At 41.5% G+C, this 16544-nt stretch overlaps 1 protein-coding gene across 8 annotated transcripts in view; it reads right to left on the reverse strand.

Annotated features, from left to right (window-relative positions):
• Window positions 1-502: 502 nt before the first annotated feature.
• The window catches only part of LOC137174133 (multiple PDZ domain protein), a 47376-nt gene continuing 31334 nt past the window's right edge, over window positions 503-16544 (reverse strand). For 4 of the 8 annotated variants that reach the window (XM_067579239.1, XM_067579241.1, XM_067579238.1 and 1 more), the window contains 21 exons: window positions 16242-16313; window positions 15353-15530; window positions 14094-14290; window positions 13860-13951; window positions 12607-12685; window positions 12001-12069; window positions 10825-10920; window positions 10659-10733; window positions 10284-10482; window positions 10000-10145; window positions 9135-9218; window positions 7808-8001; window positions 6385-6399; window positions 4272-4419; window positions 4066-4152; window positions 3891-3987; window positions 3652-3815; window positions 2738-2842; window positions 2311-2405; window positions 2107-2230; window positions 503-1998 (listed from right to left, as the gene is read on the reverse strand). In XM_067579239.1, the coding sequence (XP_067435340.1) occupies window positions 1852-1998; window positions 2107-2230; window positions 2311-2405; window positions 2738-2842; window positions 3652-3815; window positions 3891-3987; window positions 4066-4152; window positions 4272-4419; window positions 6385-6399; window positions 7808-8001; window positions 9135-9218; window positions 10000-10145; window positions 10284-10482; window positions 10659-10733; window positions 10825-10920; window positions 12001-12069; window positions 12607-12685; window positions 13860-13951; window positions 14094-14290; window positions 15353-15530; window positions 16242-16313 (2463 nt within the window). In that variant the 3' untranslated portion in view covers window positions 503-1851. The remainder of the gene's footprint in view (window positions 1999-2106; window positions 2231-2310; window positions 2406-2737; window positions 2843-3651; window positions 3816-3890; window positions 3988-4065; window positions 4153-4271; window positions 4420-6384; window positions 6400-7807; window positions 8002-9134; window positions 9219-9999; window positions 10146-10283; window positions 10483-10658; window positions 10734-10824; window positions 10921-12000; window positions 12070-12606; window positions 12686-13859; window positions 13952-14093; window positions 14291-15352; window positions 15531-16241; window positions 16314-16544) is intronic. The other 4 variants (XM_067579245.1, XM_067579240.1, XM_067579243.1 and 1 more) reach the window with 3 other exon arrangements.

Below are 16544 nucleotides of genomic sequence, written 5' to 3' on the forward strand. Positions count from 1 at the left end.
CACGGCCTTATTATCCCATACTGTATCTACATCTTGTTCATGTAAATTTCATCTCAACTTGTTTTAGCGTCTGACTTTGATCCATTCACCTTTTATTTAAATGTGACCTCCGGCAACAGCACATTGCTTTTATCTCTCGGATAGAAAATCTATCTAGGTGATGTATGGCAGATGTGATGTATATTGTACAATAACCCATGCCTCCAGCACGGAGCAGTTGGCTTCAGCACCAGCTGGCGCACTTGGAAAGCTGCCATGTATTTCACAATGCTCAACGGCTATTATTCATTTAGTAGCGTTATATGTTTATATTTAAGTTTATGGTCATTCTGATGAGGTTTGATGAGATAATATTCTTGGTAAATTCAATAATGGCTTATGTTTTAACTCATATTTTTTGTAAATTATTGTCTATAAAGAGGATGCTCAAGTAAGAATGCTGTCTTCTTTAGGCATACAATGGGTATAAAAAAGTACATTTCAAGACAGTAGAACACATGGATGGAATCCAAAAGGTCACTTTTATTTAATTCAGTGTGAATAAATTCAATACTGTCACTTGGACAGTACTAGAGACACATTTAAGGTGATAAGACAGACAACAGACAACCTTCTCTGAAGCTAGAACATACAACAACTGCCTGATGACTTCAGGGACTACACATTGTACGACTTCGTTTTGGGTAAACAACGAGGTCAAAATGAGCTCAGATCCATTACATAATCAACACTTTGAACCACTCAGCCTTTCTAACCTAAATAGCAGTTCATTTACTTTTCTGTGCACTTTCATGAAGTGAACATTAATACTTAAAAATTCAATACTGTGACATGATACCTTATATATCAGCTTTAGCAGCACTATGTTTCAGTGAAAGGGTCACACACACACACACACATACATGCACACACACACACACACACACACAATTCCTTGTCTAGTCTACTCAAACCACACTTCTTGGTTTAAGGTCCAAGGATTTCACATCTTTCCCTTCAGAGAAGTGTCAACACAGCTGTGCGTTTACATTACCAGACTTCTAGCCTTCAGCACTTAAAAATGCTCTCTTTGTCACCTGTGCTAAAACACCAGTGGCTTTATGATAAATTGATTAACACCAGTTATACAGTAGCATCAGCCAGGAAAATCAAAGTATGATAAACTGCTAAGAGAATTGCGACACAAAAGACAAATAATGCTGCTATCAGCTAATATAGTCATTAGCTAAATCCTGCTAATCTGTTTATTGCCTCAAGTGCGTTTTCATGCTGTTTCATGCTCTGAATTTAATAGAGGTCGCCCCTTTATAAACCTTAAAACATTGGCCTCTGCTAGTAGAAATGTTGCAATATTGCTTAATGTGTTCTCTATTGTAAAATACCCATGAAAATAGTCATCTTACAATTCATTTCAATACAGAAAACTGCAAAATACTTGTGCGACAGTGTCCAGTGAATACTTCAATCTGGACCCATGGAATGTAAATACAAGCTATGTTTCCTAGTACTATTTACAACCTATTTATCTACCTTAAACACTATTTCAGGAGGAATTGGGGTCTTTAATCATGACACAGTCTATTTGCCGTAGACTTCCTTAGATCACAGTGTTCAAAGCTACATTGAGCAATAAGCTTCTTCATCATTATACATGTGTGGTTGTTCATATTTCAGAGTTCACAGATGAACAGCCAAGTTGTGAAATATATTGATGGCGTGAGTTCCAGGACTGCTAGACATGATCACACCTGCACCTTGCTTTAGTCACTTTCAGTATGCGTAAATGGGAAATGAGTATGTGAAAATTAGTGACGATACTGTGTGTGTTTCTGAGCGTTTGCATATTTGTGTCTATGAAAGCACAGTGAGCGTGACGCTTCCTTTGGTCCTTTTCAGGATGCCAACGGCCTCCTCATGTGTAACGCCCTCCAGTGTCTGCCCATTAACAGCTATTATCTGGTCTCCTCGCTTCAGACGCCCATCCTCTGCTGCCGCTCCCTGTACACACACACACACACACACACACACACAGACACAAAGTTTTAATTAACGGCCTTTCTAGACACACACTATTTGTCAATTCTGAGAAAACCAAATGGTACGTACCTTTCCAAAAACTGTTTTAACATAGATCGGCAAGTCTCCATGAGGGCTGCCGTACCCTCCAACTATACTGAAACCCAGTCCATCTGGCCCCCTTTCAAGAATGATGGTCTTATATTGAGGTGGGCTGATGGAAAGACACAATAGAGTTAAGATGGATGTTTCAACACTGCAAAACATTCTGTCTGTGTGATAACAAGTTCCTACCCGAGGTCATCCTGGAAGATGCAGCTGGGCGTGAGACCTCCAGCTGCTTGCTCTTGCGAGGGACCCGTCACAGTGGTGTCACCACCTGCTACCACCTACAGGTACATGAGCACGCACACACACACACACACACATACAACCAGATACTGTTAAGCATCAGTATGCTGGATTTACCTGCAAGATAAAGGTAAGATAATGATAGCAGGAGGGAGACAAGTTTTACAAGTACTTCAAAGTTTACCGCACGTAGCCTCCGATAATTCTTTTCAGGTGAAAACTTTGTACACAGATAAAGTGAAGAATACAGTGTGTGTTCAGTTGCAGATTATCTAACTGTCTGCAAGTTTATCTAATGAGAACAGATAGGGTGAGAGAACAATTGTGTGTGTGTGTATGTGTGTGTGTGTGTGTGTGTGTTAAGGGAGACCTGGAGCTGTATTGTGCCCGTAGCATTCTTGAGCAGAGTGACAGCTTGTGAGTGGCTCATGCCCTCAGCAGAGGTTCCACAGATACTGACGATCCGGTCCCCGATCTGGGGAAATTAGAGAGAGAACAGTTCGATTTTAAAAAATGAAACACAGGAGAAAAAACGACTTGGCACATTCTGCAGGGAAACTGGATTTTAGCGATTCGAGGGGAAAGTTGGAAATTTTCTATGCACAGATCTATTTAGCTATCAGCATTTGGTTAGAAAATGTTAGTGATTACAGTTCAAATGTAATAAATGTTGTCTCTAATTCATCTTTCAGATAAGGAAGTCTCAAATGTTTTTTTTGTTTTTTTCTCTATGGTTTCTGTTTACTTTGCTGCATGATAAGACATGTGAGACATTTGCTAATGCTATTTACAAATTTCATTCGCCACGCTATAAAAAAGCAAAACTATGCTTGTGTTCGGCTGAGTAATTTCATTATGTTACGTTCTCATCTCTCATTCTGACTGAAAAGATAAAGCAGCATGAATATACTATTGAAGATTCTCTCTATTCAGTTCAATGGGCCCTTCTGTAGGCCTAATGATCTGAATGCAGGAGTGGGAGATTTATTATCCATGTCAGCAACAGCTATTGTCCTCCTCCAATCTGCGTCACACAGAGCTACAATTGTTGGCTGGTCTGTCATTTAACCGCGAAGGTCGCTGCTAAAGGCTGTAAGCTCTTGACCTTTGGGAGGATTCAAGTTTCACCAACGTGAGTGGGAATGAGTTCACTGTATATAATTGAGATTCGCATTCAATCCCACACAACAATTACTAGTATGCAAATTGTTAGTTTGAGTGATGAAGCGTACTGAAATTAAGGTGAAATTAGGATGACTTTGATGAAAGACTGTAAATCCATACCTTGAGCTTCTGGGTCTGAGCAGCCAGGCCGACGGGATTCATCATGGCGATAAAGATGGGTATGTCACCCAAAGGGCTGCCCACTCCGCCTGCTATACTGATACCCAGAGAATCATTGGGACCTTTGGTGAACTCCACTGTTCTCGTGTCCTGATACTCTGGAGCTGCGAGGAAGCAAAAATGTTAGAATGTTTTACTCATATGCTTCGTGGATTCATGGCATTTCTAAAGATACTTACGTTCCTGACTGCTGCTTAGTTTGTCAGGGTCACCGGGAAGGTTTCCGGAGTCTGAACATGACTGAGAGGCCACCTTGGAGCTGCCTGTTTCACTCATCTGAAACAAAGACATTCAGCGCTGTTAGCTGCATGGTACATTGAACCGTTATCTTTGATAAATGTGAAAGTGATTTACCTGACTACTTTGAGACAGCCTTCTTTCGGAGTGGAAGGGTCCGGCTTTAAACCTCCCCACTTCCATTTTTATGGGCCCGATGCAGCACTACAACACAAGGCACACAAAGATGAACAGAATAAACACAAGTTTTAATTCATATTATGACCCTGAGCAGTTGTCCCCTTCATTAACTATGCTTTACTCTGATAGGAAGAATGTTGTACCTTGAGCAGAGCAGCCACGGCCTCCTGAGTGGCCGACCTGACGTCCTCTCCATTGACTGAGAGGATCTGGTCGCCCTGCATTAGTCGGCCGTCAGTGTCCACCAAACCTCCTTTCACTATGTCAGACACAAACACGCCTGTGTCATTCCTGTAGAGGGGGCGGGAAGACAAAGACATGACAATGAAGAAAACACCAAATGATATAATGCCACTTTTGGACAGTATATATTCTCCATTACAACCAACATGTAATTGACGGTACACTATTGATCCAGCAATCGCACATTTTTCCAACGGACTTCTGCACAAGTGTGGCTTATATTCGTTGGAAGACCACTGACAAACAGCTGGTAAGATGGAATATTTAATTGCAAAGAATGTGTTTATGCTCCAACTGTGACCTCAATAGATGTGTTTTCCATCTTGGATCCTGCATATGCTTACTGTGGACATTTTGCCGTTAGGCACAAAAAGTGAGAAGCTACTGCATATTAGTTAGAAAGTACTTCCTGTCATGGCTTTCAGAAATTGGCTTAAAAAAATGTCAGAATGTATAGAAGCCAATTCAAATTATGGTAATAATTTTGAAGATAATAAGCCTTTAAGAGAATTGTATTTTGGGGCATGTTTGCTTCCACAGTCAAGTGTGGTAGTAACTGCATGTTTTTCACACCTCATCCCCACACATGCTTTTACCTCTTTGACCAAATTTGGCTTCAAACACAAGCTTCAAATGATCTCTTTAGTAAGTTGTTCGTGACGTCACAAACACAACTTCTGTGCTTTCTGCGAGCACAGACCTTTGAAAATATACCTTGTTGCAACAAGAGGGATGACTTATCTTATTCTTATGCCTTTTCTTCTAGATACACATCTATACTGTGGACTTAGCATATCTGAGGTGCCAATCTCCACGTGGATAAAGCCTAACACAAGCTGAAGCTGTGAATCGAAGCAACTCGATCCCACTCAATCACCAGTGCCAGAGATACTTGGCTGTCACTATTCCTCACCACTAACTGCTAGCTTGCTCTTTCCATTTTAGCTGAAGGTTTTAGGTTGTCTGTTATGTTACTGTCTTTTCCATCCTATCGAGCATTTTAGTTGTTTTTTCCACTTATGTAGCAAAACCACTGTGACAGAAGCAAACGCTTACAACTCCATTAAAAGTTCATCTACCAACTGCTGTTCAAACTGTTCAACCTTTCAACCCCAACTCGGGCCTGATGTCCTGCAGTTGGAAGTTACTTCAAATGTAAGTTCTTCAAGTGTATTTTTTGGACAAATTGATCGTAACACTCAGCCAAGTTCAACATTTGTTGCAAACATTTATACACGTTGCTGGCAGGGAGATATAAAGACACAGACACATATAATCAGCTGTGCATGTGCATATTTGGTCTACATAAGCAACTCCTGGAGGTTATCCCAGGGGTCACATCACTCACCGCATTCCACACACCTGACAGTACCAGACAGTCTGCCTGTGGACCAGCAGGCCTTTTCCCACATGTGCCGTAACCCATAAATGTTCCAGAATAGAAGCCTGAGTTGATTTTATGTGCTAGGACTATCCGCAATTTGCCAGCTCACGTCCTAGTAAGATTTCTGTAAATCTTCCTGCACAGCTCTAGTGGAAACAAAAGCATCAACATTCCCTGATAGAGCCAACAAGTGGTCACAGCCCCGTCTCTGGTACAACAGCGGGGTTGTGATAAAGCAAGAGCTTGTGCCTATTTTTTAACAGTGACGCCAAAAATAAGGAAAAATGCAGTGACGTAGTGGCGCCGAAGAATGAAAAAATAACTGATCTGACCGTAAGAGATATGTCATGTGGGAATAAATACATTTTTCTGAGCATGAGATCTGCATGTAATCTTCAAATGCCTTAACCTCGTAACTAAACCCGGTTATGTTCAGCATTCCACAAGGAAATAGGGCTAAAGATGGTAAAACAACTGAAAACTAGCACCTCATGACTACATATGGGTTTGTAGATACTGGTGGTGGTCAAATCTAAAAAAATGTAATTATTTCAACACTATTCTATATTTCTCTATCCAACTCTATATATACTATATTTAAATATAAAGGGTTTTCAATAATGATTTACCTCTGCTCCCGTGACCTGCATTGGCAAAGAAAAATGATACAATTACTATCTAACTAATAATTTACTAGTTAATAACTATTTACCACTATATGCACAATAAGAGACAAGTCTAAGACAATATAATTAGAAATAAAAACATAGTTTTCAAACTTGTTTATTAGACAAACATTACTGGTAGGGATGCACGATATTGGATTTTTTGCCGATATCCAATATGCCAATATTTCTAACTCACTGTGGCCAATTGCCAATGCCGATATATGCACATATTTTTTCCAGATGGCTGAGGAGACTATTATGCATGCAAGCATAGATTGTACTAAGTATGATCAAGAAAGACAATATATGAGGGAGAGAAATTTAGGAAGATTGGAGTTCAGGAGCTCAGCGTTAAAACTTAAATGAACCTGCCAAGTTTCTTTGAGTTCATTAGACAGACAGGATTAATGTGTAGGATTTAATCTCTGGTCCACACTCCGGAGCAGCAGGTGGCGGTAATGCACCTAACACGCTGGTTGCCAACTGCCTTTATAAACCGAAAAGACTTTTTTTCCCAAACAGAGTGGTACATCCTGTCAGCCGAGGTGTTACCCATCTGTGCAGCTAAACTTAGCAGCCCCTCGACGGATTGCTCTTCCATGGCGGTCCTGGTGTTTCCTCCGCAGGCTCATTTCACTCAAGCTGCCCGTCAAACCTGCTGCTTCTTCCCTCTTTAACCTAATAACAATCCGGGGCTAACGTTAGCTGAGACGCTAGCGGAGCGTTAGCTGCAGCATTACCGGAGGGAAGCACAGCCAGCTAGCCTCCGCTAGCCTCCCAGCTAACATTAGCCCCGGTTCTGCATGTGGATCCAACCAGAGCACCGAGCCCCGCTTTGATATTCAAGTTAAAGTGGGAAGAAGCAGCGGGTCTGACGGGCAGCTTGAGTGAAGTGGAGCCTGCAGAGGAAGCACCGGGACTGTCACAGTGAAACAGTCCGTGGAGGGAAGCACAGTCAGGCGGCCGAGGAGATGGCAACAAATCGGCCTCTCATAATCGGCAGAAACGGCCGATGCCGATATTTCATTTTAGAGCTTTTATCAGCTGATACCGATGACGTGCCGATAATATCGTGCATCCCTCATTGCTAGTATTCAAATATTTTAAGCATTTATTTGATTTATTGTACTCCCTCTAGTCATACTTGATTGTATTTGAAAAGGTTACCAAGATTCCTAATATGCTAATGCTCTTTTTGCAAGGCTGACTGCAAGCATATTATCTGTAAGGCACATTCAGCACTGTAGTAAATCCTCTGTTTGACAAACTGTGGTAAGAAGCATCACCTCACCGCTCCTGCCTCACTAGCTCTTCTGTACATTAATAACATTAGTGAGTGCATACTATGCATTAAGTAGTCGTACTAATAATAAATCTCTCTCACCTCCTCCCTACGATGCTCAGGCCCAGGCCCTGGCCCGGGTTCTTGTGCAGCTCCACAGTGAACGAGTCCCATAGGTCTTCCTCCTTGTACTGGGCTTCGTCCCTGTAGACCGTCAAGCGAACCCTCTGCGGGGTCTGTCGCAGCACATTGATGGCTTCATCGTGACTGGCTGCACGCAAGTCGATGCCATTCACCTGTGACGAGAGCAAGAGAGGTTAGTATTTGTGTGCTCCAGCACTCTAATATCTTGAAATACACATCTATCATTCATATTTGCAATAATGCACCTAATTGTATTGACTTTAAACTAGAAATATCTGCTACACTTTGTTTATAGCTCATTTTAAATTCATAAAAACTAATAATTTGGGGCACATTTCCATTTTTGGGCATTCTAACAAGTAAATAAACACTCTCAATCTGAAGTAACAAAACCCCTTTCATCTTTTTTTGATTAGAAACGAATGAAGCAGAGAACTATGAAAAGTGCTAACAGCCTAACCTAATGCAAAAACAGAATTTCCCTTTAACCATGGGGTTACATTTCTTCCTCAGAAACCCAAACTGCTGTGATATGTAGACACTGGATCATAATATGAAAATCACAGGGTGATGTTAGAACACTTAGCTTTAACTAGAGGGAAGCAACCTTTCCACTAAAGTCTGGGAGAAGCTGGTCAGCTTGAGGATTGATGTCTAACTTTGGGTCATATTAAAGGGGGGGAAATACCCCATTAGCTCTTGCCGTGGACATGCAAATGATTTTTCCCATAGCCACTAATGGGATGGCTGTGGAATGGGAAACTGCTCTTTCCACTTCTTTCCTCCTTGACCCTGTTTCTAAACACAACAGCTTGGCTCAGGGACAGAAAGGAATAGCACAAGGCAATTAAGTCATAAGGGTGTGTGTGTGTGTATGTATGCATGCATGCATGTGTGCCTTTCACTTCAGGTCTACTGATTGAGCTGCCATAACTAAACTCCTGAGCTCCACCCCGGCCCTCCCTCTGTGACAAAGCATGAGGTCAAATGGAGGGCAAATCCAAGTTGAGCTGGGATACTTAACTCCATCTAATACTAGTGGTTACTTTCTCACTAACAGCAAAAAGGTTATTTGTTACATTTTTTGATGCCATTAATATAACTCATATCTGAGCTATATATCAACTCATTATTTCACTCAGTTCTGTCGTATCAAACTATATGATCTTTGACTGTACTCGGAAACTCCAGCTTTCATGTTGAAGCTCCGCATGCACGTCTCAGTTACTGAAACCCTCTTTATCTAGGTCATACAGTATGTAATGCTCATTATACTGCACGGCACCTCTAGGATTTGGTCTCCTGCCCAAAGCCTGCCATCTTTTGAGGCTGCCCCTTCTTCATAAACCTCATGGATAATGATGGCCCCCTGGAGTGAGAGAGAGAGAGAAAAAAAAAATGCAAATAAGTATGGGGTAGGAGAGGAAGGTGAACAGGAACTATCAGGAGATGAGGTGAGAACGGTAAATGTTTATTTAGAGGACATGAAAGGGATATAAGACAGCAAATAGTGAGGGGAGAAAAAAAAAAAAAAAAAGACAAAGTAATTGTACAAGTGCCATGTTGGGGGCGAGAAGTATGTGTACAGTGTGTGCTGCGTGAGATGTGTATGTTCCTGGATTCCAGTGTGTTTCTCTGCGTTCCAGTGAGTGTCATTTGGGGTTCAGAGGTTACATTCCGGGGGCTGGATATTGTCTGCTGCGGCCGAGGCCGGACAAAGAGCTGCTCCCCCAAGCCTGACTGAGCAGACAGAATAGATGGGCTGAGGAGAGGCCGGCAGGGGCGGGAGGAGGAGGAGGACGAGGAGGAGGAGGAAGGCTGTGACAATATAATTTCCTACATTCCTGAGCTGCCATGGCTATTTCGAACCTGGGTTATACCACCACCAAAGATTCTAGTTGGGTGGCGTAGTGGGTGGTAACTTACAAAATACAGTAATGTAACTTAAATACTTAAAAATATACAATACATTTCTACAAAAAGTAGATTTTAAATCAATTATTCCTCTAGGAAACTAGACTGTACTTGACTCCGAGGATGTTTTTGGTGAGCACCAACTACTAACAGTGTTCACCTCATGTCAGAGTAGGTTTTTGGTAATGTGATACAGCCTCATTAGCAGATTTGTTTTCATATTTTTTGTCTCCTACCAGCAGGGTGTCACAGCCCCCTACGATGCTCAGTCCAAGGCCTGTCCTGCCTTTGGAGATGTCGATGGTGGTCTCGCAGCCGGGAATGATGGGACAGGTTGCTGGGTCACAGGCCAGAGTGGAAGGGCTGGAGGAGCGACTCAGACCTAAAATAGGAAGGGAAAAGGAGATGTTTTTAAAAAAGTAATCTATGCATTCTCTAAGCAGAAAATGGGCTTGGTGGTTGGTTGGCGAGTATCGAGTAAGCTCTTGCAACTAAGCTCCAAGACTATCAGCTGACTCACTAGTGACTGCTTCCACTTCTGGCTGACTCATGGTAACCATGGCAGCGCTAGGCATGCTGGGTTGGCTGGCGAGGACTTCTTCCGAGTTCGCCCTGTCCTGGCAGGTTGACTGGGGAGAGGAGAAGGAGGAGGAGGGGTTCTCATTTGTAGAGAAGGTTAGCTTCACTGGACCTTTGGCTTTTCTTAGTAGAGAATTGACCTAAAAGACATTAGCATTACTAATCAGACTCAATCTTAACATTGTGTCTGTTGTTGTTGTTTTTTTTTTCAAATAAATCTACTGCTAATAATAGTGCATTTTCACCATATTGCATTAGAAAACATATTTTCTGAAGGTGACACAATATACAGTTTATTTCTAATAACTTAGCGTACCTTCTCCACCGTGTAACCCAGCACTGATTCACCATTCACAGCTAAGAGTTTGTCCCCAGGTTTCATGCAGCCCTCCTGAATGGAGGAGATCATAGCATTGTTTAGTAAACTCTATAATGTACAGGAAGCTTTATTTTTATTTTTTCATGCAGTGCATTGTACTTACTTTGCCCGTGTGTCCTTGCACTTCAGATATACTCTGAATCTCAACTCCACAATCAGAGTTCCCCTCCACAAAGGTGATGCCAAGACCGCCGTCCTCCTGTTAGAGAAAAACAACATTGGTGCATAAATTCGATGATGATATTGATGTGAAGCGAATCCATGCGGACATGTTTCCCTACCACACTGTCAAAACTTTAACGTGCTAAATAATAGAGCTGCACCGGTGACCAAAAACAATCATACCTGACAATTACCTCTAGAAAGATAATTAGCCCCAGCGTCACCTTGCCTCCTTTCCACCTCTGATCGTTTTGTTCCCAGGCAAGACTATGTGGGATTATGTGTTCCTATCACAGAGCTGTCCAGATGCTGCTGCGTTTCCACTGTCATCCCTTGTTGCCTTATCTACCATATGGATAGTCCCAGACTGGTGCTCCCATCCAGGTGCTATAGCTTATCAAGCTTTTTTTTTTCTCCTTGTCTTCCGCTCTTGCTGCTTCTCACACTCTACCCATCTGTTTACAGGGTCAGTTCACGTGAATCACAGAAAGCATGTTTTCCCCACTTACCCCTTTTGGTATCTAGTCATGCAGATGTTGCTTTTATTTGCTGAGGTTTTGAGATATCCACTCTTCCATTTGTGGTTTTCTTCTTTCACCTTTTATCCTTCTTTACTGTGAACAGTTTTCAGTGGGAACTATTTTCTGGAAAGACTGCTGCTGAGTTCTTCAAATGGAATATTCTTTGATGCTTTGTGGCCAAGCACTCAAAACCTTTGCAAATAAAACTGAAACTATCTGCTTGGCTAGAGAACAGACACGACGGGGTAAAAATATGATTTCTTATGATTTTGGGTGAACTTCTGCCTCTATGTCCCTTTGGCACTGCTCTCCTCCCATTCACTCATTGTTTTGCTTACTTCACCCTTTTCTTTGGCAATTTTCTGTCTTGGCAGCTTGTCAGACTCGACTGCCCCTGTATGCTCTCGCTCTGTCTTTCCCATTGACTTTTTTGTGTACACCGCCCTCATTATTTGCCTGGCTTCCAATAATATAAGACTTTCTCTCTATTATGGTCTTCATTCTGGTAAACGACAAAGAACAGGATGGTCCTCTGAGCATGTGTGCAGTGTATTTCGACGTGTGTGTGTGTGTGTGGGGGGTCCGGCGTATCTCACCTTCAGCTTTATGATGTGATGCGCGTGTTTGGAAGTGTCAGCGTCACCGTTAGCGGCGGTTGTTTCTTGCTGTGAGGGAACAGACAGTAGTTGATATGAATAGCTGTGTATGCGTGTCTGTTGGCTGGTAGGAGTACACTTTCATGTGTGTTTGTGTGTCTACGCCGCTGTTTGTGGTTTTAGGGGAGTCTTGGGAGTTACATGCTAACATGAGAATTTGAGAACCTCCAGGACCACACAAAGCCGCTTTAAGGAGCGAACACATGAAAACAATTCAGTAGCTCAATACAAGTTAATATGACTGAGGTCTGAATGTTTCATTTGATAGATCTTTAGCTTGTCAGAAAAAATATTTAATTAGATAAAATTAATAAGTTTTGGCAAACCTTTGAATGTAAATGTTCATCTACTGAGAAATTTTTGTCAACTAGTCAATTGTAATTATGTTTGCTAACCTCAAGTGAGTATAAACCATGCTTTTCTATGTGAGGTTTATAGCTTGTTATGTAGTTGAAACGTTGCTCTCTAGTATCTACATTTGTCAGTTCGAGCACTTACGCATGTGTGCAACATGTGTCGTGCGTGTGGCCAGAAGCACAGTTGTACCTCAGTGTGGGGCTCCGCTGTGTCTCCCTCATGTTCTCTCACCGGTCCCACAGCCATCTGGTTCAGGGCCTCTGTGTTCCTGTTCCAAAGAGTCATAACTCACGTAAATCGTTGCTCCTCTGCTTCCTATCAGCAAAGCTGTGATTTACGCGTGCTGATCATAGTGTCTCTTTCACGGGGTCAGGAATGGGATGTGAGTTAAGTAGAAGGTTAAGTAGTGTAATCCTGGCACAGATGGGTTGGGGAAGGGTTAAGGGTCGAACATGTCTGACTCTGCGCCGATAAGTCAGAAATATATGCTAATTCACATTCCCGTACTACATACCAGCTGTGTCCAGTATGTACAAATCTTTCACTTCTACTGTTTTTGCAGTTAGTATACAAAAAAATCACCATACCTAACTGTTTTATACTAACAGGAAAAAACACAATAGTCTCATTATGAGACATAAGACAACTTTAAAATTACACTTCTATACAACTACACAAAGAGATATCAAAATGTTTTTCCAAAAAATTTGATAGTTATATTTTGTTTTCTGAGGTGTTCATCACCATCCACAAATAGTTTGAAATTTTTTTTGAACAAATAGTTTGAAGTTTTGAACTGTGAGCATCTCCCCCATTTGCTTTTTACGCATTCTCTAAAAATAATGTTTAACAATATGCATAGTGACAGTTTTTGATACATGCTATTTTGCCATCTTTTCTAGTGTGATGACACTCCATAGTCGTAACTATAGTGGTGGTTGAATCACTGTTTTCATAGTCAAATATCAACTTCACTGAAGGTTTTTAAATATTTTAAAATGAACAAATAATGGGGAAAATTGAGGTGGAATAATGATTTAAATGATCCCCTCCGGACATGTTGTAAAATAATAATAGTAAAAATCCATTCTTAGCGTATGAGCACTGGAGGCTTCAGCAGATGAATGTGAGAACAGCCGTCTAGTGTCAAACTCTGCACATATTCTTCACAGTGAAGTAACAATAAGCAAAACACATTTTTGAGTGAAGGGGGACTTTAAGCTTATCAATACCTTTCCTTTTTGATAAGTGCATGTATATATACAAGTGCAACAGTATATGTATTGTGATACATCCTTCAGTTAAAAGTCTTCCTCTGTTGAATTACAATAGCTCCCTCTATTGGATTTTGAATAACATTACATTAGAGTTAAGGTAGACTTAAGTTACCATGGAAATTTGTTCACAGATGCCTTTTATAGGAAGAAAGAGCGTTTCCATACCTGACAAAGATGATTTTGACTTTTGATGGAGAACTCTTGATGATGGAAGACGCATTCTGGTGACTGTGGCCATAAAGGACCTGTCCATTGATCTGTGAAGATACAGATTATACACACATGCTTCATCACAAAGAGTAAAAAGGAAATAAAAAATAGTGACATTATAGGCAGTCAAAATATTTATTAGGTTTTAGGAATATCCAGCCAACTCTGAGAGATCAATTCACATCTCACCTCCAGCAGCTCGTCCCCCACAACCATGCGTCCGTCCCTGCCGGCTGCCCCGCTGGGGTCTATTCCCACCACGAACACACTCATGCGAGAGCGGTCCCTGTTCCCCGCCAGGCTGAGGCCCAGGCCTGTCTTGCCTTTTTCCAGCTCAATCATGTGTAGGACACCTGGAAGGCTGCCATAGCGCTGGATTATGTTCTCTGAAACAGGCAGGTCAAGTCATAGCAGACAGATGTAAGCTGACAATACTACAGAGAAGATCCAGGTTTTGTCACGAGTCTGGGCATCCATCTCAGTTCATGTCTTTTTGCTCAAAAAAAAAGGAACAGGTACAGGATTGTGTACGACGCACAAATGTGGACACAAAGAAGTAAATAGTAAAAGTTTCAAATGCCAGACTGCTGAATTTGTTTTACAGTCACGTTCTGTCTCTTTGTCTCAATCTTGTCTCTATTGTTATCCCTCCAGCCTTTTCTCTTTCTCTCTCCACCTCTCCTGTCTCTGGTGTGTTAGATAGCCACTGTTCAGACCAATGGGCTCCTGTTGTTCTGGGCTCCCTGCCACTGTTGAACCATCAGTCCTGTACTAATCTCCACAACTCACCTCCCCAGGCCCTACCTCATCAATCTTATCCCCGCAGGATGAGCACACTCTCTAACGCACGCACACACACACACACATATTCTCCACAGTCCCAGGTGTTGGGAGGCTGGAAGTCTGTCCTTTATGCTTGTTGTCTGAGTTGAATGTGACTGAAAGTGACCCGTTCTCCTTGAAGCTGTGAGTCTCTCCTACAGTTTACATTACTGCGTCTGAAAGATGCTAATAGATTAATTGGGGCATTGAGTCCTTCAGGGTTTGCAGAGGTACAACCACCTCTGGCAAGTGAATCAGTGCACTTTTATTACAGAGTTTAGATGCATTTATGGGCATGAAAGACAAACATGTAACTTGGAGGACCTCTAGTGGCGGTTTGGTATTACTGCACACCACAGCAAACAAATAAATATCTTGTCTTTGATTGTCAAATGATTGTATTTAGGTGAGACTTCTAGGAGTATATGGTGCAAAAACTGGAGTCTATCCTGTGTTTATACCCACACCTTCCTCACAGACCACATTCACAATATTCAAGTGTTTTCCACACTTGGTTAATTTATGGTGATGAGCCAATTATAAAAATGCAGCAAAATACACATTTTTGCCATCCTTCCAAACAGAATGTATAATTGTACACTTAGTTATATAGAAACTGAACTCACTCCAGTTGTATCCAAACTCGTCCTCCACCTCCTCCTCTTCTTTCTCCTCCTCTGCCTCAGCAGGTCTGCCAGGAATCTCTGTCAGCGTGTCTGTATCAGTCTCTCCCACATGGGGCACCACTGGCAGGGGGAGGACAGAGCTGGTGGGAGATGCCTTTGCCGCTTCACGCTTCGCCGGCTGTCACGCCGCAGATGGAGTTGGGGGGGGAAAAAAAATCGTTATTAGTGAAAGGTAAAGAGAAAGGAAGGTTTCGTGGCTTTTGAATCAGGTTGCTGTGAGTTTTTACAAGGACATAATGTTGATGGGAGTCAACAGGAGCCATATGTTCGCTTCACATTAACAGCTTCATCAGTTCTGGCAGAATATGTTAGTTTTAGGCTGAGAAATAATTTAAAGTTATGTAATATGGTTCCACAGAGATGCAATAGAGTTAAACAAATCAGCCCACTTAATCTACAGCCTTACAGTAGAATAAAATGATGCTTACTTAGCCAAAAATATCTATTAATTATTACTGATTTAATGATGATATAAAATGAAGGATTCTTATACTTACCTGAAAACCAAGAGCAACATAATCACAACTTTTAATTATCATTTTTTTTAAAACCAAGCCGGACTACAAATTTGATACAAAGCCAAAAATCTAATAGGAGTGAGTATTGATTTTGCCATATTTTAAAGGAAGCAACAAAACACAACATAAAGTAATAAAAGTAAAGGAAAACAAAGTGATTTAGGACAAATGGAGATGTTAGGACATGTGTATGCATGTACAGCATGTTAGAATATAGCCAGTACATGAGTGTATTGTCGTATATTCACATACCTGTACGGGCATACACAGAAAGGGGAAAGAGGAAAAGCACAACCGAGAGACCCACAAACCTTAAACGGGGTAGGAGTGAAAGGGTTAGTTGGGGAGAGGCGGAGGAAAAGTCTACTGTGACTGTCACCCTCCTACAGGGAAGACAAATGGCAACAACTTTAGAAGACAACATATTTATGACAGATACTTCCATTTACTGACAGACATTCACAGTGACAACTACTACTCCTAAAAATCCACAGTTTTTAAAAAAAAAAAAAAAAAAAAAAATGGATTGATTGATTTGAAATACTCTTATATTTCAAACCTGGCTCCTTTTTGAAGGAAGTAACGCCTTCTAAAAGTTCAATGTGAAACTATGA

The sequence above is a fragment of the Thunnus thynnus genome, chromosome 22 (genome assembly GCF_963924715.1).
Source record: "Thunnus thynnus chromosome 22, fThuThy2.1, whole genome shotgun sequence".
Classification (NCBI taxonomy): Eukaryota; Metazoa; Chordata; class Actinopteri; order Scombriformes; family Scombridae; genus Thunnus; species Thunnus thynnus.